The 21458-nt window shown below is 45.5% G+C and overlaps 1 protein-coding gene across 3 annotated transcripts in view; it reads right to left on the bottom strand.

The window, feature by feature from the left end:
- The window catches only part of LOC141968743 (uncharacterized), a 162154-nt gene that overhangs the window by 60886 nt on the left and 79810 nt on the right, over nucleotides 1–21458 (bottom strand). For 2 of the 3 annotated variants that reach the window (XM_074923810.1, XM_074923808.1), the window contains exons 17-26: nucleotides 18662–18715; nucleotides 17888–17941; nucleotides 17679–17732; nucleotides 15763–15816; nucleotides 15399–15452; nucleotides 13421–13465; nucleotides 12036–12089; nucleotides 10564–10608; nucleotides 3262–3315; nucleotides 349–402 (exon numbers count right to left, since the gene is read on the bottom strand). In XM_074923810.1, coding sequence (XP_074779911.1) covers nucleotides 349–402; nucleotides 3262–3315; nucleotides 10564–10608; nucleotides 12036–12089; nucleotides 13421–13465; nucleotides 15399–15452; nucleotides 15763–15816; nucleotides 17679–17732; nucleotides 17888–17941; nucleotides 18662–18715 — 522 coding nt within the window. The remainder of the gene's footprint in view (nucleotides 1–348; nucleotides 403–3261; nucleotides 3316–10563; nucleotides 10609–12035; nucleotides 12090–13420; nucleotides 13466–15398; nucleotides 15453–15762; nucleotides 15817–17678; nucleotides 17733–17887; nucleotides 17942–18661; nucleotides 18716–21458) is intronic. The other variant, XM_074923809.1, reaches the window with a different exon arrangement.

Consider the following 21458-nt stretch of genomic DNA (forward strand, 5'->3'; position numbering starts at 1 on the left):
CCCTGTCTGTTCAGTAGCCAGGACGCTTGGAAACAGGCAACCCTTTAGGTGCCATAGCTTGCCATTCCTAGTTATCTCTACTTGACACAACAGGTCCTCAGCTGATGGAGCCACAGAACACATCAAAATCCAGTGTTTCTCTGAAGGGGAGGCTGCTGAACACAACCGCTGGGGAGATGTTATACCTCAATATCCAGTCAGTCAAATGACCATTCCCATCCCCACAGAGACAGGAAGAATTTGCAGCTGTTGTCACGTAACTGAAAGACCAGGAGAAGCTGCACCCTTTGGTAGGAAAGAGAGAGAGAGGCAGCAGCAAGAGCAAGAGGATGCAGACTTACTCCTTACCATCGACCCCTTGACTCCTGGAGGGCCTGGGGGTCCCACTGAGCCACGGTCGCCCTAGGAGAGACATGGGTGCATGGGGAAAAGTGAGAGTTTTGCTAACAAGCACTCTAAGCTGGCAGCAACAGGGATCTAGAGCAATGAAACAACTAAAAGCTCCACAAATTGCAGTCTATGCCATCAGATTTCTACCAGAAAGACCTCCAGTACAGAATAATCATCACCCTCTTTCAAGTATCCATCTCATCAGAGTAGTTAAAGGACTACAGCAAGAATTAGTTAACCCTCCATATCCCAAGAGAGGGGACTTTTGCCATCAAAGCACTGAGGAACAAGAAACAAGCAATGTGCAAGACTGCCTTCAACTCCAGACAGTGCTAGGACTGGATCCCAGGAGATCTCCAGCCCTTCCCACCCAAGGTACAACATCCCTCTGTGCTCTGCACTATCATAATCCCTACACGTCCTGGTGATTTTAGAGGCACGGATTTGAAGGTTGTGGTCATGAAGTCCTGCTAAAAGCAGGGAATCAAGTTGGAAAAAAACAGAGGTGGTGCCGGAATAGAGATGGCTGGTGCTTTCAGACGACGACTGCAGGCGGTTTAGGGGACTCCCTATCCTGTGGCTCATACTGGGACCACAGCGCAAAACCCAACAATCTGGAGGCCTGTGTTTATGAGGGGTTCAGAGCCAGATGCCTCCACAGCGCACCCTGAAGATACTATCCCTTCTAAAACAAGCCACCATGTGGCATTAAAAAACTTAATGTACCAAACAAATCACTTTTTAATTCCAAGAGTCTTACTTATACCCACATGCAGAAAATTTCACTTCCCCTGAGTACATCCTTGGCCCTCCAGCTCAGTCAAGAAAGGGAGACAAGGTGTAAGCCTCCGTGAGCACCACTGTGACCCGCTGACACAAGTTGAAGGCATGGCTTTAGCGACAGGACATCGACTGCTCCTTTTTGGAGATGGTGGCAATCCCCACCACGACTGCCTGTACTCTCCCTTGCAGCCCTGATAATGCACCGGGAATTAGGTGTGTTAAGTTTGTGTGCTTAGGGGGATGAGGAAGGAGGAGTTAGCAAATGCTGCCAAGTAGTTTACGCCCAAAATCTGACCTACCTTCCAACAGCTAAAGCGTAAGGGGAAATATTTTCTGGGCTCTAAGCAGCTTATTAAAAACAAACCCCAGAGTTTGTGTTGTCACCAGTTGGCCCCTGTAAACCAATGCAAGGATCTCTTTCCCCCTGAATGCATGGATTTTATTATGTATTAACTGTATTGTTCTCTTTGATAATCTTTGGATTCTACTGGCTTCAGCCTTAAGTTTTGCAGCTCTTGGATGGAGATTGCTGACTCAGCTATATCTAATGAAAGCATATTTCCCACTTCATTTAGCTCACAACAGCATAGTAAGCTGTAGGACACTATGCCAGCTGGAGGCCTGGTTGAGGTTTTGATTTGATGATAGTTATTTCTGTCATCCATAAGTTTGTCCTGGTAGAGAAGAAGTCTGATAGAAATCACAGCTGTGCTGAGGCAGATTTTCAAAGGACAGCCTGGGCTTGCCTTGACACCAACGTAACATCATCGTGTTACAGAGCAGATCTGTGAGATGAGGATAGCTCATGTGGTCAAGGCATTAGCATGGAAGCCATAGGACCAGATGTGAACTTACTGGAATGGGGAAAAAGATCTTCCCATGCCTCCTGCCTGGCAAACCCCTTACGCCTCATTCAACGCAGGGCTGCAGCTGCCGTTGAGACAACTCGCTCAGGCACCAGTTTTCTGTGTAACCACCTTGGACACATCACAGAGTCTTTATTCCTCTGTTTTCCTTCCATAAAATGCAGCCCACACCATGTCATTCCTTTTAGCTCTTGTGTGCGTTGATAGTTTGGACTGAGACTGCTTCTGCTACTGCCCCACCAGAGACCATCCAGTGTTTCGGGCTCTCCAAAGGCTGCTGCAGACAGGCAATAAAACACATTTGCAGCAAACACAGTGTAACTGTCACAGAATCTTGACATCATTACCCAGAGGACAGGGCTTGAAGTAATAAAAGCAAGAGAGAGAACTAATGTGTAGAATGCATCATTTTACGCTCTTTACTATCTTTATGGCTGGACTGTGAATAATTAAACCACCAATGAAAACCAGCAGTCAGCAACTGACACACAATGAGTGATATAGATGATTTGGCTTTGGAAGCTACCCCCGAATAAAATTTTACACTCTAGTAGAAAATAGTGTCCATTTACATTTATGGAAAATAAAGTCATTTTTCTTTCTGAAAAAAGCGTGTATCTGTACTGCACACAAGAGGGCACCAGCCCTTAGTAGCATGCCCAGTACAACCACAGGGGCAGCAGGAGGGGATCAATCATATAAAAAGGGAAATATTTGGACCAGCCTTTGCTCCGTTGGGTGATTGTACTCTTGCACCTTCTCTGCACCTGAGAAACTGCTGAGACCTCCTGTTCAACGCAGGCTCAGCCCTGGTCCTGTGCAACCCCACTGGTAACTCAGCATGGGCTTCTAAGCACATCTCTGCACAAATCTGTCTGTAACCTAAACTCCTTGGACTCCTCCCTTGACCAGGAACACAGGGCTGATAAGACCCTCATTCCCAGAAAAAACAGAACTGACTGTTAAATACAAGCTTTCTGGCAGATTATGAATGAATAAGGCTTAAATTTTCAGAGAATATTTGACAGCATTTCCTTGGAGGGCAAGCACATATTAATTCCTAAATGCAAAGTGGATGATTTTTGCCTGGCTCAAGATTAGCTCAGGCACCCAGATGGGTGTTGCACTGACATGACAACTTAAATCTCATGATGTTCCTCCCGCCCTGGTCTCCCTCACCCTACAAAAGTTATAACAACCAACTCATTGCAAGCAATCTTACCTTTTCTCCCACTATTCCAGGCTCCCCTACGGGACCAATGAAACCCATTAGACCCTGAGGAAAGAGAAAAGCACAATTAATTTTCAGTTTTATTTGCTGAGAAAGTAAACAGTTTCTTTGGTCCACCTTGTTGGTTGAAATAGCACAGCATCCCTTGTATACTGCTCAGTAATTCCTACTGGCTACCAGAGCGGACAGAGTTGCTCCCGGCCATGGGAACGTCTAACTCCACAGCTGGTTCTGCTTTAGGCGCCAGCTGGAACGGCAGCACTAGGATCTGCAAGAGCCACAACACACAGTATACGGGATGAGTTAAGCACGTTTTGTAGAAAGGCCGAGTCTATAGTGTGGCTTTGTTTTGCAAGCATTTCCCAAAACGTCAGCGCAGCTTCCCCAAGAGCATCAATAGCAGGAGCTCCTGGGTTGCACAGTCTGAGAGTTGCTATCATTTTCACTGCTGGACTGGGTAGAGTTCCTCTGGGTTAATCGGAGCTGCCTCAAACCCTCGTGCAAACTAATTTTGTCCTGCTGTTGGGATGTCAGTAGGAAATAAAGGTCTGAGGACTCAGCCAGAGGGGCCAGCAGGGCAGTAGATCTATCACACTACTCAGAAACTATCTTGGAAAAATCTCCCAGTCTAAGCTCAGGATTTGTTAAGATTTAACAACGTTTGGGATAACAAAGAAACAAACAGAACTGCTTTTAATTAGGACGATGGAAATAGATGCAATGTTAAGCTAAGATTCCTGAGAATTAAAATACACAGCCTGCCTACCAACTCCCGCGGGTTTCTGGCTCTAGAGATGCTCTAGGACTGTCTTCTCTGCCATGGCAGGCGCATGATTCTCATGGTCTCATCCCTAGTCCCAGCAAGGGTCATTGGCAGAGAGATATCTATAGTTAGTTCCTCCAGTGAGTCTGTAACTAAAGAGATCTCCTGTTGGAACACTTCACAACCCGCCCATAGTTGGCATGGGTGGTCTCAAATGAAGCCATGCCCCAGCTTGTTCGATTTTAGGCAACAGTCTGATTGGTGCTGGCAGGTGTCAGAGACAGGAGGTGGATTCTTCAGTGGTATCACCCTACTCTCCCTCTTTTTTAGAATAATTTGAAATCTTCATAATAAATTGTAAAGTTATTCTATGCAAATGCATCTCACCTTTCCACTTCAACATCAAGGAGGCTTTCAAATGACACACTCAAGAAAACATTCAGCATGAACAAACACAGGGGGAAAAAAGCTACACTAGGCAAGGCAACTTCTGGAGTGTGGTCTCAGAAAAGGGAGAGCTTTTAACCCTGCTATCTCCTCTCTGGGGGAACAGCAAGAAGCAAGCATTTCCTTTCCATACTCCTGCTTCATTGCTTTTTCCATTCCCAGCTGGCCTGACACGTGTGCAGTTTGCTGAGGGGTTCTCTGTGGCCTGTGTGTTGTTGTGGTTCTGTTCACTTCTGTGCACTGACAGTGTAAAGTGATACCACCCAGCTACAGAGGAGGATCCGGCACCGACAGAGCAGCCTACTCACAGGTTGTGCAACTCCTCCTGCCACCAAAAGCCTCTCTCTCTCCACGAAGTTACACTCACAACATAAAGCTGTAGCACAGAATAACCAGCCTCATTGCTATTCCCGTATGTGTGAGGCTCAGCACATGCATTCAGAGACATAAAACACAATGTGGGTCACTCTCCGATGACTTTTAGAAGGAACAGCTTCTGATGATGACTCCAAACACTGAGAGACTTCATGCATTAACATTCCTCAGATGGTGTAAGTAAATGCCATCCTTTGAACATCACTGGAGACAGGAGATCCTCAATGGGACATGCTTGATGGGCTCAACAGAAGCATCTCTCACTCAGAGGCTCAGCTGGCTTTGCCTCTTCCAGGGAGCAGACACACACCCTGCTTTGAGAGGCCCTTGTCACACTCCGGCATGGGAACAACATCCATGTGAAAAGTGTCTGGAAAAAACTCATGAGAGAAGGCAAAGAGCTCAGCGGGTACGTTGGAGCTTGGAGTTAGACGCTTGCATTAGAAATTCATCCATAGACGATGTCCCAGGAAACCAGCACACCACTGTGCCATGATGGAAATATTGATTAATCACGGGAAGACAACTACCACAGGAAATCTCTACTATCCCATCAGGAGCTTGATGTCACTGACCCTTTTGACACCAGCACTGAAATGGTCTTTGCTGTGTCCGATGCTGAAGCAGTCCCAGTGCACAAGCGTGCCATTGCAGCCAGGCTGCAAGGCCAGGACACACAGCCAGGACACATGGACAGGACACACGGACAGGACACACGGACAAGGACACACGCGGGAGCAAAGCAGTGCTGGGCTCAGCAGTGATTGCCCAGCACAGGAACCAAAGGGAGAGCAGGCAAATTTGCAAGATCTGCATATGCAAGGTTGCCACTGGGTGGCATTGCTGAAGGCTCCTGAATCAATTATCCTTTCAATTAGACACAAGTGCAGATACATCCCTGATAACTGTATCCAGTTACTGAAGTTTTCCAGTTGCCCAAGGCCATGAAGAAAGCAAATGTTAAGGCAGAGGAGAGAACAGCAAAGCAATGAGACGGAACAAGGAAATGCATTGCTAGGCAAAAATAAGATAATAAAGCAAGAAAGAACAAATCTGTTCCTTCATTTCCAGTTTATCAGAAAAACTGCTGAACACTCTCCCTGGAAGATGGTCTCTTTAAGATATTTCTGGCTTACTTGGTCAGTCCCTGCAGAAGAAGAGAGATCCCTGCTCTTGCAGCAAATGTTGTCACCATTCAGACCAAGACGGTTTCAAAAGCACTTCTGAGGGGCACTGCATACCCAGACTCAGGCTTGAAGGCTAACCTGCTGTCCGCAGCAGCATCAGCTCCCACCCTAAAAAGCCTCTAAGGAGTCTGGGTGATGAAGCGAGACACACTGGTTGTGCTTCCCAGCCGTGCCGGTGGTGTTCTACAGCTGGTTTGTAGAGCACCGACTGCAGCACACCAACCAGCCCACAAGCCCAGGGACCCCTTCACTGTCACAGATGTGCCCTTTGTTATCGCAGCTCATGCGGAAACCTGCCGGCACTGCCAACGCAAGCAGGGTAGAGGCGAACGCTGCACCTGTTGCCTGTGGAAACTTCAGGATGGAAGGGGAGCACAGCCCACATTTCTGGCCTGGTTTTCACTCTGAATCCAGGGAAAAATCTGTCTGCGCTGGTACGTCATGTTTCTGCTCAAGGGAAGATGTCACTGTGCCCCGTGTACCCAGCGAGAGGAGCATCCTGTGGTGTGACCATGGGACTGAAGTGGGATGGCAGAGCAGGGACCCTGTGACACAGCCAGGCTTCCAGCACAGTAGCTCTGTAGTGTTTCAGCCAATACTGTCTGCCTTGGGCTAAATGAACTAACGGTGCTGTGTCTGCAAGCAGACACAAATCAAGATAGATATGTCTAGGAAAAATAAATCTCAGTAAGTTATTGGGAGTACATGAAACTACTGGGGGAGATTGGATAATGATATTTTTCACCGGCCAAAATGGGATAGACACTGAAGGGAACAAAAGCAGCAAAAGATTTAGGTTTTAAGAACCAGAAAAGCCACCAGTGGCAAATATTAAATCAAAGCAGACATGAATTGTGGCCATTACACTAAAATGGCTGTGGCATAACATATTTTTCCCAGGTTCCCAGGGTTGAAAAGAAGCCCTGCATCAAACACTACTCCAGGCAGCGTGTGTAATGATGCACGTGAAGTCCCAGCAGCGGTGGCGGCCCGGATAAAGGCCCACAGTATACAAGAAAGAATGTAAAACATTTATATTAGACGGAGAGTTCAGCATGTCGCTCATGATTCAGTCTGCTGTATTCCCCAGCCAAGGGCATGGCGGAAAAGGGATGGAGATTGTTAAAAAGTTGCTGGGGGCTTGGGGCGAAGAAAAGGGGGGGGACTGGCGGGTTGTAATTCCTAACTCCTGTCTGGCTTTCCCCATTTATTGTCCAGCCCTGTCATAATTAAGCCCCCCCTCTTGGCTGCATCAACAGAGAGCAAGTCAGCAATGAAGCCTTGCATAAATCATACCCCATTTGAGAGAAACAACCGAAAGGCGAGCCCAGCATGAGCAGGGTCTCCCAGGGACGGGACAGCCAGTCACTCCCAGCAGGAACCGATCATGGCCTTTCTGTTTTACTGGTTCGCTAGAACTCAAAACAAAACAAACCAGGGACAAAGGATGGGAGGGAGTAAATGTACAATCCTCCCATTCAGATGAAAGAAAGGGAAAGTAAAACAGTAAATATCACAGTTTCAGGGAGGACGCTCTGACCCGCAAAGAAAAGCCATGCGGTTTAACCCCTTGTGCACCACACTCAGCCATACCCTGGGGCCACGTTGGGTTCCCAGTGCCCTTTGGGGAGCGACAGAAGGGAAGGTGGAGACACACTGACAAAACACCTTGTCAGATCAAAGAGGCTGCATACACTACAGTGCCCATAAATCCCCGAATGAGAGGTCTGCAGCTCAGAAAGGTGCTTTGGAGGGCAAGGTAAATGCATTGGGAAAGATGCTGCTCTAAGATGTAGGAAACGCTGGAGCAATTTCCTGCTCGGTTCTTGGCAACCCATTTGATCTTAGTCAACCAATGATGCTGGTTTCCTCTGACAAATTATTTTAGAATAATATCTGATATTGGGACAACCTGCTTCTCCCTTGAAGGAAGATAAACCCACAAGGGGCTGTGGAGTGACTGCCCTTCCCAGCATGGTGCAATGGGTGCGTGGCTGACCCTAACATCACCATGCAAGTGAGCAGGGCTGTCACTTCTTGTAGAGTAAGAAGGATTCAAAAAGCTGTTCCTGCTCTGACAGGACTACTCTTTCCCATTAAGGCCATAGGTCAACTGTAGCCTCTTTCAGCTGGCACAAATCTTTACTGATATTTCAGTCTCTAGTGCAGAACAGGGAGTGTCCATGGGCTTGCAGTACTCTGCCCCAGTTTGCTGTCCTGTCTGCTCCTGTTGCTTCTCCCACAGGCTTGTCTGACCTTCAACATGGACATTTCAGTGACATCCTCCTGCTCTACATTCCCAGATCTGGAACAGGAAAGTTGTTGGCCTGGGCCAGAGGCCCCGTATTCTTCTTCATATCCTTCTGCCTCCATCTACTGGCAAGGAAGGGTTAAATCACACATTTCCAGGGTACAGGGGACCCCAGCAGCTGGAGTCCTTCCAGCATATGAAGACAACAAGCATCTTATGAATGAACTTTCTGAGTCAGTGTCCTTGCAATGGAAAAACAATGCATTAGGGACTGCCCTGTGGCTTAAAACCTAATTTTTCCAATGAGAGGTCAAGTGTCACTGGAAACCTTACAGAAACTCCCATGTTTGCCTAAACAGACGTTCCTAAGAAAGGGAAGGGAGCTCCAGTGAGATGGATGGTTGATCTTTACTCACGCTGCTACACTGAGCAAAAACCCTTATGGAGGGCAGAGCAGCAAATCTGAAATGTTTGACCAGGCCTGTTGTGCCCATGGAATAGAAAACATCAAGGCCTCCACAAGAGAAAACAGGGGTGAGGTGAAGGTGTCTTGGTGCCAAGTGACCTGAGTAGCGCAGTCTCTCAGAGTTCTGCAAAAAACCAACCCAACCCCAACACCAAATGCCAAAGCTTAGGTGGAGGGAGGAATGAAAACCCAACACTCCAGCATTGTTCAGCAAAGGTGTGCTGGGAAAGGACGTTATTTCTCAATAATCTGGTGCGACATTTTTGTTCTAATGACTTGACTGGTACGGAAATGGAAATTCTTTCTGGGTGATATTTCTAGACAGAGACTAATTGACTTAGAATAATACAGTCAGCTTTCATACCACTGTGCTGGTTTCAGTGTCAGCAGAGGCCAGCTGTGTTTTCTTTTTGGTGAACAGTGGCCTACAGTTTTCATCCAAGGTCAGTCCTGAGGGACGTTAAAGAATAATAATCCTAACGATGCTTTGTCCTTCAAGGACAACAACTTGTTAAGGATCTCAAAGCACTTCTAAATATTCATTTTTAACTGTAATACAACAGCATCCACAGGTGGCACCTGAGAACAGGAGGAATTGTGTTAAGTACTGTTCAGAGCTGACTTACACCTTCCACAGAAGGGAAAACAGGCACAGAGCACTGGAAGGTGTTGTCTGAGATCATGCAGAATCTGATAAAGCTGCAAACTAGAGCTCAGATGTATGAACAAATTTGCTTCTTCAGTTGTTGTTCTTCGTGAAGTAAATTATTAACCATAATACAGAAACGGCTCTATTTTCCAAATAGAAATAACTGTTCTTGATATATACTGAGACTCATCAGATTGCTGGTACTGAAAGGATCCACCTTGGTTTTTTGGACTTGCTTGGTCAAAAACCCATGGAAGAACTGACACCCAGCTGTTGCATACAGGGAAAGAAAGAGCCAGAGAGGCTGAAAATCTAAACCAAATAAAACTTGACCAGCCAGCAGGGAAAGTGTTGGGAAGGACAGCTGTTCTGAGAAGCAATGCCCTCTTTGCCAGGGCCAGCTGCTGCAGCCACCTTGGTGTGGTCATGTAGGAATGCACAGAACATGTTGGAGGCTCTGTGTCTGCAATTTCGGGGTTGGTGGTGGACAAGTTGGTTGGTTTCAATCACAGAGACATAGGAACAGTTGTTTCTTTTCCCTTGATGCCTGCGGTTCCCCTGAAGCCTACAGGGATGATGCATGTCCCCTTTCACCCCAGCAGAACGCTCTCTTGCGGTACAACAAAATGCAGCTCAATGCCCTCTTCCCCGCGGTCTGGTTTCTCCAGCTCCTATCTCCTCTGCTCCGAAAAAAATCCAGCAGGAGCCAAAGCAGCACAGCACCCAAAGCAGAGGATCTTACCCTTAAAATCTAAATAGGCAAAACCTGGAAATGGCTCTTTTAGGGATAAGAGGAATACACAGAAATTCACAACCTCTTTTCCTGACCTTGGCTTTGCCTCCTTGAGAAACACAGCCAGCTGTGTGTGCTGTACTGCTGCCAGCACTGCCAGCACATCCACCTGAACTGTGACTTTATCAGAGCACTTGGCCTATGGAAAAGACCCTCAGTTTAAAATAGACACCACGGTCACTGTCAGTGCTGTTCACCAGGAGCTTCAGCCAGACCAAGCACCCCAGCTGGGGCACCAGGACTATGGGCAGGTTTGAGGTGGACAGAAACCCCTGGGCACTGTCCTCTGCCTGCACTCTGGTCTTCTAGGAGACAGTGTACATAGGAGATCATCAAACAGACAAGGAAAACAAAGAGTTTACCTGCTCACCAACTTTCCCTGGTCGGCCATGGTTTCCTGGCTCCCCCTGCAAGACAAGGAGAGACAAGGCACAGAGGTTACCTGGTGCTCCCACTCAGACCCTCAGTACAACATGATTCTTTGTACACCCATGATTTGGGCTGCCATGGAAAATCTGCAAGAAACATCATTGTACAAAAACAACTGTGACTTGAAAGATAATCCAAAGCAAGAAACACAGCTGACACAAACATGGAGTAAACACTTGCTGTTCTGGAGTGAAATGCCCTAAAAGCAGCTAGTCCTGCTGTGGTAAAATAACCTTCACAAAACCAAACTTAAACATTGAAACATAAGCTGTCTACTTGGCATAGCCTAGACCTGGTTGTTTTAACCCCATGTTTAATAAGGCATGACTGCTCAACAGGGATGTTCCTGAAGTTAGGGTGTTTCTGACCCGTAACTTTTCAACCTGAAAGACTCAGTAAAACAGACAGATGAAGACAGAGATACATTATCAACAGGAAGAGAGTAGGAAAGGACCCTGATTAACCGAAAGATTTGAGGAGCATCTAGGGAAAGCAAGAGTGCAGACACCATGGGGAGGTAGAAGGGATCCAAGAAAATTCACCTGCTGGTGGAAGTGTCACAAGAATAAAAGACAACCCAACTACTCCCAGGCAGTACCGTACCCTGATTCTGCTCTTGCAAAACCTCAAACATAAGCATGTTGCTGTCACATGGAGCATCCATGTGAAAACCACCAAAAGAACCCACATGAGATAAATCACAGTGCAGGATGAGAGAAATTCACAGAATGAGAAAAATGAGGGGTGAAGAGAAAAGTAGAGGAGGAGGAGAATTTCCAACCCACAGGGATAAGGGCAGCCATGGCAGCACTCGAAGGCCAGCGGAGTGCCCCTGGACAGGCCATCCAGGGGCCAGACTCACCGCTACAATCAGTATTGTCTCTGGATGATGGCAGTTGTATTTTCTCAGTAGGCAGATACTCCAGATGTGCTGCCAGACCACATTTTTGCTATTTACTGTTTGAAGAGGTTGTTTTTGTTGGGTTTTCTCTTTCCTTTTGAGTGTGGGTTTGTGGAGTGGACTGCCCTGGGATGGCTCCCGCTGCTAATTAGGCAGCAAAGATAGGAATGATGTGCATTGTTTTAGAACAAAAACGTGGAGAAGCAATGGAAAATAAGATGAGATGATGGAGCAGGGAGTTGGTTAGTATCAAAGGAGGAACACACTTGTTTATAATAAAGCACATGGCTTAAAAAAATGTACCATCATTCTTTTTGGTGAAGAAACCAAGCAGAAGCCGAGATCCCAAAATTCAGAGAAAAAGAGAAATCCTCAGTTCCCCATGTCCTCTCTGGAATGAATATCTTAGGCTTGGAGCATGGTAAAGTTGAGAAAAATATTGCCCTCTTTTTTTCCTCCCTTTCACCCACTGCTTTCTTGATCAGGAATAAACTCTTTCCTCACCTTTGGACCATCAGGACCAGGTCTTCCTGGAAATCCCTTCCGGCCAGATCGACCCTGAAATAAATGGAAAAAAACCCCAAACCATAAAAAGCTTGCAGCTGCCCTTAGTCACAGTAGTCTGTCTGTGGACCTATATGGTGCAGCTTACAAGCAGTGCTCCCTGTGAATTCTGGGTGCTTGAGGTGCCACAACCTTTACTGAGCAAAGGCAACACAAGAGGAAAGCCTGTGTCTTGGGTGACACTAGGTCTGATCCATGGGGAACATGCCTAGACAGCTACTCCAAGGTTCAGCCCATTGCTGACCCTCCAGTTCAATTCCATTAGTTAAACGTCACATCAGAAAGACAATGCTTGGACTATAATTAACCAAGCCAAGGGCTTTGTTGCTTCCCTTTAGTTTATGTGCCACATTCAGCTGGATTTATTCTACTTCCAGCATTTTTCTTGTAGCAATGCCAACAAGGACACCAGCAGTCTGAGCATTCAAAGATGCTAGTGTTGGCAGGGACTTGGCCAGCTTCTCAGGGGCTCTGTCCCTGGCACCCAGAGAGGATCTGGAAGTAGAACTGTCCCTACAGTGGGGGAAGCCAGGCTGACATTCACAGCAACAGGTCAGAAAAGCAGAAATAAACCTGCAGACCAAAAGCTCATGTTGAGCCTTCCCTTTGGCTGGAAGAACACTTATGTTGCTGTCCCAGGCATTGTAGAAACAGGATTTATCATGTTGCTCCAGAAAGGTATGAAAGTATCTACCAGAACAGTGGGGGAAATGCAAGATAAAACACTTATTTTCCGATCCACCTAGAAGCTCCAGCAGAGTTACCAATTTTTCAAGATACTTTACTATCCTGCAGTGACAATTATGTATATAACCATCACAAAATCCTGAGCTGGCAAACTCACAGATATGATAATATTCTTTTTGTTTCTTCTAACTGTGTTTCTGTGTTACATCACTGTGTTCAGAGTGGTGTAGAGGTAAAAAAGGACTCTCTCTCACTGTCTGGTCTTGATTTTCCCCTCTACTCATTGAAAAATACTATAAATCAAGGAAAAAACATCACAGCTGGTTACAGAGATGGTTTCCAGTCAGCGTGCTCTATCGTGAGGATGAACTATTTAAATGCTAGAGGGTTTTTCAAGGTCTGATACTTTAAGCAAGTTATAAAATTACAGTCCCACTCAACACCCTGTACAAGACACTTCCTTGACTTTCAGCAATCCTGGATCAAGCAATTGGACCAAGCCCTGGACAAGACAATATTTCTTAGAAGGGCAGATCAGTCCCCAGACCTGGAGGTTTGAAGATTTATGTTAATTTAACTACAATTTCATTGCAAGGTGAACAGAGCTGGTAGTAACTGAGTAAATGACTGAAACCTACCTCCGGACCAGGGACTCCTGGTGGTCCTAAGGGTCCTTCATCTCCCTGAGGTGAAAAGAAATTAAAATAAAAGGTAAAATAGTGACAAAATTTGGATTCACCATGTGGCAAGAATGAAAGATCTGCAGTATGAGCAGCAGTTAAACACAGGCTGTGTGCTCAGCTGTCACATTCTAACAACTGAGTCTTTCTGAACCTTAAAGCAGGCAGCTCAACATCTCTGAGGTTTTTCATCCCCCTTTCCCCATCTCAGGAAAAAAATCAAGAAAAAAAAAAAAATCAAGTCCTGTCAGTAAAGGTCATCCAAAATTTGGCCAAAGTCAACACCAGTTGATTGGGCCTATCATGGGCTGGATTTAGCCCATACGGTACCCTGGACATGCTCACATGACTCTGCTTCATTTGATTTGGCAGGGAATTGAATGCTGTAGAGCTCTCTACTCTTTTTCTCTCTTTCTTTTCGCCCCCCCCCCAAAAAAGGGTGTTGCAAAGTTTCCCACAGAACCATTTGGCAACTATATGAAGGTTTCCCTTTTGCTTTCAAATAGGACTACACATGCTGCAGCATGGAGCTATCTCAAAATCTCACACAGCAATTGGACTCGGTCCTCTCCCTTGGCTCTACACCAATTTCTAATGTGATAGGATCAGATCTACAGTTTCTAGGAGACCTTCAATTAAGCTTCACAAAAATTATCTCAAGTGTCTATAACGAACTGCCAAGAGAGAAATTAAAAGCTCTCTTGGCAGCCACAGTTCTGGCTGTTCTCATTTAGGTGGTCAGCCGTGGTAATGAAGTGGCACGAGCTGGCAGGCGGAAGATGGGACTGGAAGTCAGGAACCCAGCTCAACAGGCTCAGACAAACCACACACAATGTGCCACATTTCAAAAGATGATGTAATCCACAGCCTTGACCTACTGCCTTGGGTAACAGCAGTGGTAAAGGCACAGTGGTGTGGTCTGGTGCATATTCAAAGTCCTTTAGCACAGCTTATGTTGAACTCCATGTCCATGTCTTCAGTCTTACTTTTACACTCAGTAACTAGAGTAAATTGAAGGCAGCTTGGTCATGCCTGCCTGAACCTGGAATGCAGGGGTTCGATTCCTTTTTTAAATTGCCTAGAATATTTTTTTTTCCTATTTCAGTGCAAAGAAGTGAGCTAATTTGCATTAATCCCATTTAGAAAGCAAGCAAAAGAGTTCCCAGAAAAAGTTAAGAATTATTAGTGCTATTAGAACGACCTCCTGCCCATGCATGCACTAAGTAGTATTTGCACAATGTCTCATGACTCTGGACAAACAGCTTACACTGGCCTGAATGAGAAGAAACTACACTGAAGTCACTGGAATTACAACAGGATAAACAGAGGGCACTCAGGCCTTCTCTGCTGCTGCTGTTAAGTATTTGCAGCTCCAGGACAATTAATTCAATGACAATCGTCCCTTCTTAGTGACTGTGAGTGGAATGAAACCTCAGGTTTTCACATCAAGTGGTAAGTGATAGCTGTAAGCTCTGAGATGCAGGGGCAAATGAATCTTTGCAGAGCAGCAATTTCAATTTATGTACACTTAGCAGATGGATATTGCTCTGTAGGAGAGAGTGGAGTCTGCAGGTCTCACAGATGAAAGAAAACACACTTAAAGGAGGAGAACGCAAAAGCCATGTCAGGGCATGCCTGTGCAAGGGGATGTGCAGGGAAAAGGGCACTAACACCTGTTCTGGGTGTACGTGGGTGTGGGGGAACAGACTTTAAAAGCCAATGCAGACTTTCGGGTCAGCAGATGCCAGCGGTGACTGGAAGCAAAGATCACAGGACTGCAGCTTAGTGCATCTCTGATCACAGAATAGGAGTATCTTCTTCCAGATACAGAGGACTGGAGGATTTCAAGTTGCAGGCACCATTTCAGCATACATTAATCTTTAAAATTCAACATTATACTTTAAAACCAATTTACTTTTGGTCTGAGGACACTCACCTCTTGTCCAGGCAGTCCTCTTGGCCCAGGTAAACCTCTTGCTCCTGGCTTTCCCTGAGAAAGAGCCAAAGGAAAAGATACTCAGAAAATAGAAACATAAGCTCAGAAGGGCAATTAAAATGAGAAGGTCTCTTTCACAGCCACGGGACATCATCCAATGTCAATTTTGTTACAGAAAAAAAAAAATTGAAAAAAAGAAAACCCTGCACTTGGAGGGACCTCAAGCCAAACAGACCAAGCTGAAATGTTGGCCAGGGACAATCTTTAGGAATCTCCAGGGTTTTCTCTCTCCCTCCTTCCCACTACTTTATTTTCCCTGGCTGCCTCCCACCCCACACAGAGCTTCAATCTCTGCCCCACTCACCTTCAGGCCTTCAGGACCATTTTCTCCTGGTGGGCCAATGTCACCTGGGAAGCCCTGAAGAAAATGAGAAATAGTCAGGGTGCACAGGTGGACTTTTGCAGCCAGCTTCAGAGGATAGCCTCTGTGAGAATTTTAATTAAAGGCTAAGGGCTGAGACGTTTGTTACGTGCTGGCAGTGTCCGTGTGCGGGCCACTGCGTGGCTTCTAAAGGGAATGAAACAAGACAACGGCAGCAGCGGTATCGGTTGGATTCAAGAGCAGCCTTTCCTAGCAGTTCCCTTTAGGTCCATCTTCTTAGAAGATTTATTGCTGTGAGGGCCTCCCTGTCATCACACGGCTAAAAACTGCAATTTGGGTTTTAATTAATCTTTATGAGTCAGCGCATAATCTCATTGCTCCGAGAAACGAACTGCACGCCTCAGTGACAAAGGGAAGCAGGCGAGGAATTAGGAAAGGTGCTGACATGCTCATTAGCTGCCGCCTTCAGCCAGGCAGTGACTTCTTTCCACCCACCAGCCCTTCGCTGAGGAAACAAAGGAATCTGTGGTTACTTCCAATAGCAACAAAGAGGAACGATTGCTAAGTGGCAGCACTCGACCGAGAGCCCTTCCAGACCCAGCAAAATACCAGAACACTGATGAAGGGAAAACAGACCACCAGTTGTGCTGGAGGTGGCTCTCTAGCATCTTACAGACATTGTCTGGTTGCTTATGAAGAAGAAAAAGGACAATGTGCTGGGAAGCTGATCCTGCATTTAAGATATTACTGAGACAATTTTTTTGGTAAGGGCAGTAAGGGTCTTTTTCTACTTGAAATGGTATTTTGTGGGAGAAAAAATGATAAAACCCTCTATGATATTTACACCAAAAATTGGAAGGAAAAATCAGGACACCATGAGATACAGAATGGGTCATGACCCATCTTCATCCTCCTTACCTCATCACCACTCATGTACCATCACACCCTAGCAGAGAACTGAAGACCTACACTAAAAAAAGGAGGGTAGGTGGAAAGTGAGATGCAAGATTCAAGAAATGAGTGTTCTGCCCCACAAAAGCAGTTGAAGAACAACTTCAAGGGCCAGAGAACACCAAGGTGAGTAGAAAGACCAGTGTCCACAGAGTCTAGCTGGTGGCTGGGAGACAGTCTGGGGCTCTTGGCGAGTTAGAGACAATCTTTGGGGACTGACCTTTCTGAACAAGAAAAAGAACAAACTGTTACTTATAGGACTTGCACAGGAAGATTGGGAAGAAAAAGGTTTGGAATTGTAGTTGGAAATCAGGAAATCTGAGTGCAGTACAAGATGGGACAGTTTACCCCATCTCTCACTTTGAACGAAAGTGGACCTCAATTCATTAAATAACAGTAAATCCCACAACACTGCAAAGCTCTTTCTGCCTCGGTGTTTCTGGACCTTGGTGTGATGTTGTCCTGAACCAATCCATCTGCCCATCATTAGCAAAGGCTCTGACCCCAGAACACCCCAGTTTCGGGTTGGTAAATGTATCAGAGCTCAGGTGCCATGGTGAGCAGTAGCAGTGGCAGCCGTCCCCTCCCTCTGTTGGGCTGGGTGCCCACTTGGGAGGCAGTGTTTGGCTCTTGCTTTCCATATAAATTAGCAACAGCTATATGCATATGCCTCCTAATCAAAACCCTCTGTGGGCCTGTCTGTGTGTGCACAGCTCGAGAGCTAAAGGTCTCCAGTGGGGAAAGAAGATGGGCATCTCTCAAACGCCATATGGGTGTTTATCAGAGAGCTGGTGCTCAGTGAGGCGGCAAGCTGCAGGCATCAAATAACTACTGCAGAGGCAAAAAGAGATGGGAGAGAGGTGTTACCGTGTGAATTTGCTGAAGAAAGGACACTGCAGAAGTTACCAAAGAAAGGAAAGACGTGAGAAGGACATGGTGGGACATACCTCGGGGCCAGGTGGTCCTGGAAAGCCAACTGGACCTTTGTCACCGACTTTTCCCTGCAGAAATCAGAAAAACATGGAGAAAAGTGAGCTGGCTCCTGGCTATTGGCTTTCCTGTTTAGAATAGCACACCCCTGCCAAGCTGTCTTTCCAGCTGGGCACTGAACCTTTAGAAAGGGAGATGAGGAAGCAGAGGATGCTTGATCACTTACCAGGGGGCCCGCTTTCCCTCGTGCCCCAGGGACCCCAGGCAAACCCTGGCTGCCCTGAGAGAGAGAGACAGATTTTTTCAGAAAATACAATGAAGCATAAAAAAAGATACCACTTCCCCAGGCTCCAGCTTCTCTGCAGCAGAGAGGAACATTTTCTAAGGGGCTGAACTCAGCCCTGCAAGGGGCTGGGACAGTTGCACTAATGTCAGTGAGCCATTTCTGCTGAAGCTGGGGCTGAATTTAACCCCAACGAACATGAGCCGTTGCAGTTCGTTGTGGCTCAAAGCCATGTAGGCCCCAGTGCAGTGCTAAGTAGAGCATTAGTCAGCTGAAGTCGGTATCATATTGTAGTCACAGGGGAGATGTCATTTACTTAGAAGTTATGCACAGTGTTAAGTGCTCCACTGGGTCAGGGTTTAAGCTGTCACACTGAGCAGACAAAACCTCTGAGTCTGCAGTCACTGGACCACACACATTCACCCCATCCCCATCAATCCCATCCCTTCACCTCCAATTTCTGTATGAATATATGTCTCCTTTTACAGAAATCCCCCAGTAGAACTGCTTTTATTACGAGTAACAACAAAATCCATATATTGACATGAATTTTTAGAAAGGCACAGTGTACCCCAAATGAGAACTATCTGAGCAGGGAAACCTGACAGCAGGATGCAGCTAGTTCCAGCTCCTCGTGGCTTAAGATGAGCTGAGAAAGCTGGTGGCCACACATACTGCTATGTACAGGAAAAAAATGGTGGAGAAAAGACCAATTACCTTGTCTCCTTGGAAGCCGACATCTCCTGGAACACCTGCTCCTCCCTGATCACCCTGGATACACATCACCAGAGAGTTAAAATAGGCAACAGCAATGGCCAAAATGCCCAGGCAGATGCTAGACGGTGAACTGTACAGCAAAAGTCTCGTCACTAGCTTCATTCAAAACTGAACTGCTGGCAAACTGTAGGTCATATTAACTGTAATAACAATCCTGAATGAAGTATGTATTTCCCAACATTGGTTCTAAACTGAGAAATAAAACTACAAGAGAGAAAAATATGAATTCCCAAGCATTGTGTTTCTATAGAAGCTGCGAGAAGAGAGACTACATTCCTCTGGCTAACAGCAACTGTGAAATTGGTGAAGTGCTAAAATTCAGCTGAACAGAAGAGCTAGTTTTCAATGAATGGACCTTTTCTCTCATAAGACTCTACAGAAAAGTAAACAAATCTCAGGGTTTTTGTGAGTGCATCCTAGTGCTGGCATCAGAGATTAATCTTCTTTTATAAGAAAACAAGAGCAACTTCTTGTCATGCTTTAGTATCATCTCACTGCCAGTATCTTGGCTCAGGCTCCCCAGAAGGGGTAGGCTGGTGTTCACTGAGATGGGATCCCATCTCTGAGCTCGGAGCACACCATCATTGACACTATTTCCTAACCCAGCTACCTTTCTTTCCACTCTTTGAATCATCATAACAGCCTCTGACTCCCTGGGTAAAAAATAAGTATCCCTGAAGGTTTTGTTAGGAGCGGTGGGCTATCTTGCACTGCCTCTTAGCCCTGCTGTGAGCAGCCTGTTGGACAAGATGACCTCCTGATGTCCCTTCCAACCTCATTTATTTAGTGATTTACTTAAACAAAGGATGAGTCAATGATGGGGCAGAGAAAGGAAAATTCTACTTGGGAAGTCAAAGGAGGAATGACTATAAAAACTTGGTACAGTGACAAGACCCAACAGAAATAACTGTTGGAGGAACTCTGTCCCATGCACAGCACATGCCTCTAAACTTGGCTTCCTCGTAAGGGAACAAGCCATCCAAGAGCAGAGAGCTATATGTTTAAACATAGTCCACATGGAAGACATATGGATTCCTGTGACAGAGCCAAAGTCTACAAAGAGATGACAGAGGAAGTCCACTTCTACTCAAGCAAAAACCACCCAGTTATTATCAGAGACTTGAAATAATTCTTACTATTTCAGTAACGTGCAAGGGATAATGAAATTGTGGATGGTTAAGGGTTCAGATGGGAAAGGCTTTTTGGAGACAACTATTTCAGAAGAAAAATAATTAAAAACTATGCAGAATCAGTGATGGAAACATTTAATGGACTCATGCTAAATTTGCTTAAATGTTTTGGTAAGTGTTCCCGAGAACATTTCACTGAACCATCTTCAAAACAAATCTTTTATATAGCAAAATGAAAATCTTTCTCTTAAAAACGTTAAATTAATTTTACTCATTTGGTTTTTAACCTAAAATATTTTCATTTCCATCAAATAACCAGCATTTTGCTTCATCTGAAATATTTTCCATCTATCTTTTTTATTTTGTTTTTAATGCAAGCAAATGGAAACAATCAGCTATTTACACAGCTTCAGTTCGGATGAACCCCAAGTACTAGATACAATAGAGATGGCAAAAAAACTACTGTATGACCCAGTTAATTTCCAGCCATTGCCAGATTTCTCTCATCTTCTCTGAATTTTCTACTTATTTTATTTAGGCCGAGACTTAAATCACTGAAATCTACTCTAATTCTTGCTCCTGTCAGAACACAGCAGAAAAATTTTCTTGAAAGTGAGAGGTTTGCTCTGAAAACTCCTTGTCTTTATCACCTATGCTGAGGGTCAAACCAAAAGATTTTTTTTATTAAGAGCTTTTCTACCCAGACAGTATAAGTGGTTGTTGAAAAAATGTTTTGGAAGAAGGACATTAAGAAATGACTACTACAAAAGAGTTTCCTGAGCATAGCAACAGGCAGGAACAAACGTTTATCACTGACCTTTAAGCAAAGTGGGACAATGCCTTCATGACAGAGAAAATGGTTTTCAAACAACTCTGAGAAATGGGCATTAGAGAGAGTAATAAGAAGGAAGAAGGAAAGACAAAACACATCTCTCATCTTTATCTGGGCTCCACAAAAGACGTTCACATGCTGTTGCAATAGCAGAGCAAAATCTCATGGCATGAATGGTCCATCTGCAATGGCCATTAATATCTTAAACCAAAACTGAGGAATAGGGGACCCTTTCGCCTGCCTTGAGCACAGTAAATCTGAAACTGTGACTTGGGGTGTGTTTCCTTAACATGAGGGGAAAAATAAGAAGGAAAGAGGTCAGGCATGTTTATTATTAAAAAAAAAATCGATGCTGAGATGATGAAAAGGGGCTGCAAGGACTTTGCTCATGAGGAGGAGGAGGAATGTACAGTCTGAAATTACAAACAGGCTCTGCCCATGGGGTATTGCCTATGTTTCATGTTTTACCTATAAAAAGAAATGCAGCTTCGGAGACTCTGAGGCTCTTCTTACCACCACACGGCACAGAGAGGGGGCTATGAGGGAAGCGACAGATTTGCAAGTACGAGGTGTGTTTGCTGTCTGTAGGATGCAGAGGAGGTTGCTGTGCAAAAACCTCATTTCGCTCTTGACTGGACATCTCTTTTCCCAAGACTTTCTGCTTAGCAATACAAGGGGAACTAACACTGCAGAACCACTAGAGGTATTTTACTGAGCTGTGTCCTTCACAAGTTACAGATGTCCTGATTCATAAAACTCCTTTATGTGAACAAGT

This window comes from Athene noctua, chromosome 20 (genome assembly GCF_965140245.1).
Source record: "Athene noctua chromosome 20, bAthNoc1.hap1.1, whole genome shotgun sequence".
NCBI lineage: Eukaryota > Metazoa > Chordata > Aves > Strigiformes > Strigidae > Athene > Athene noctua.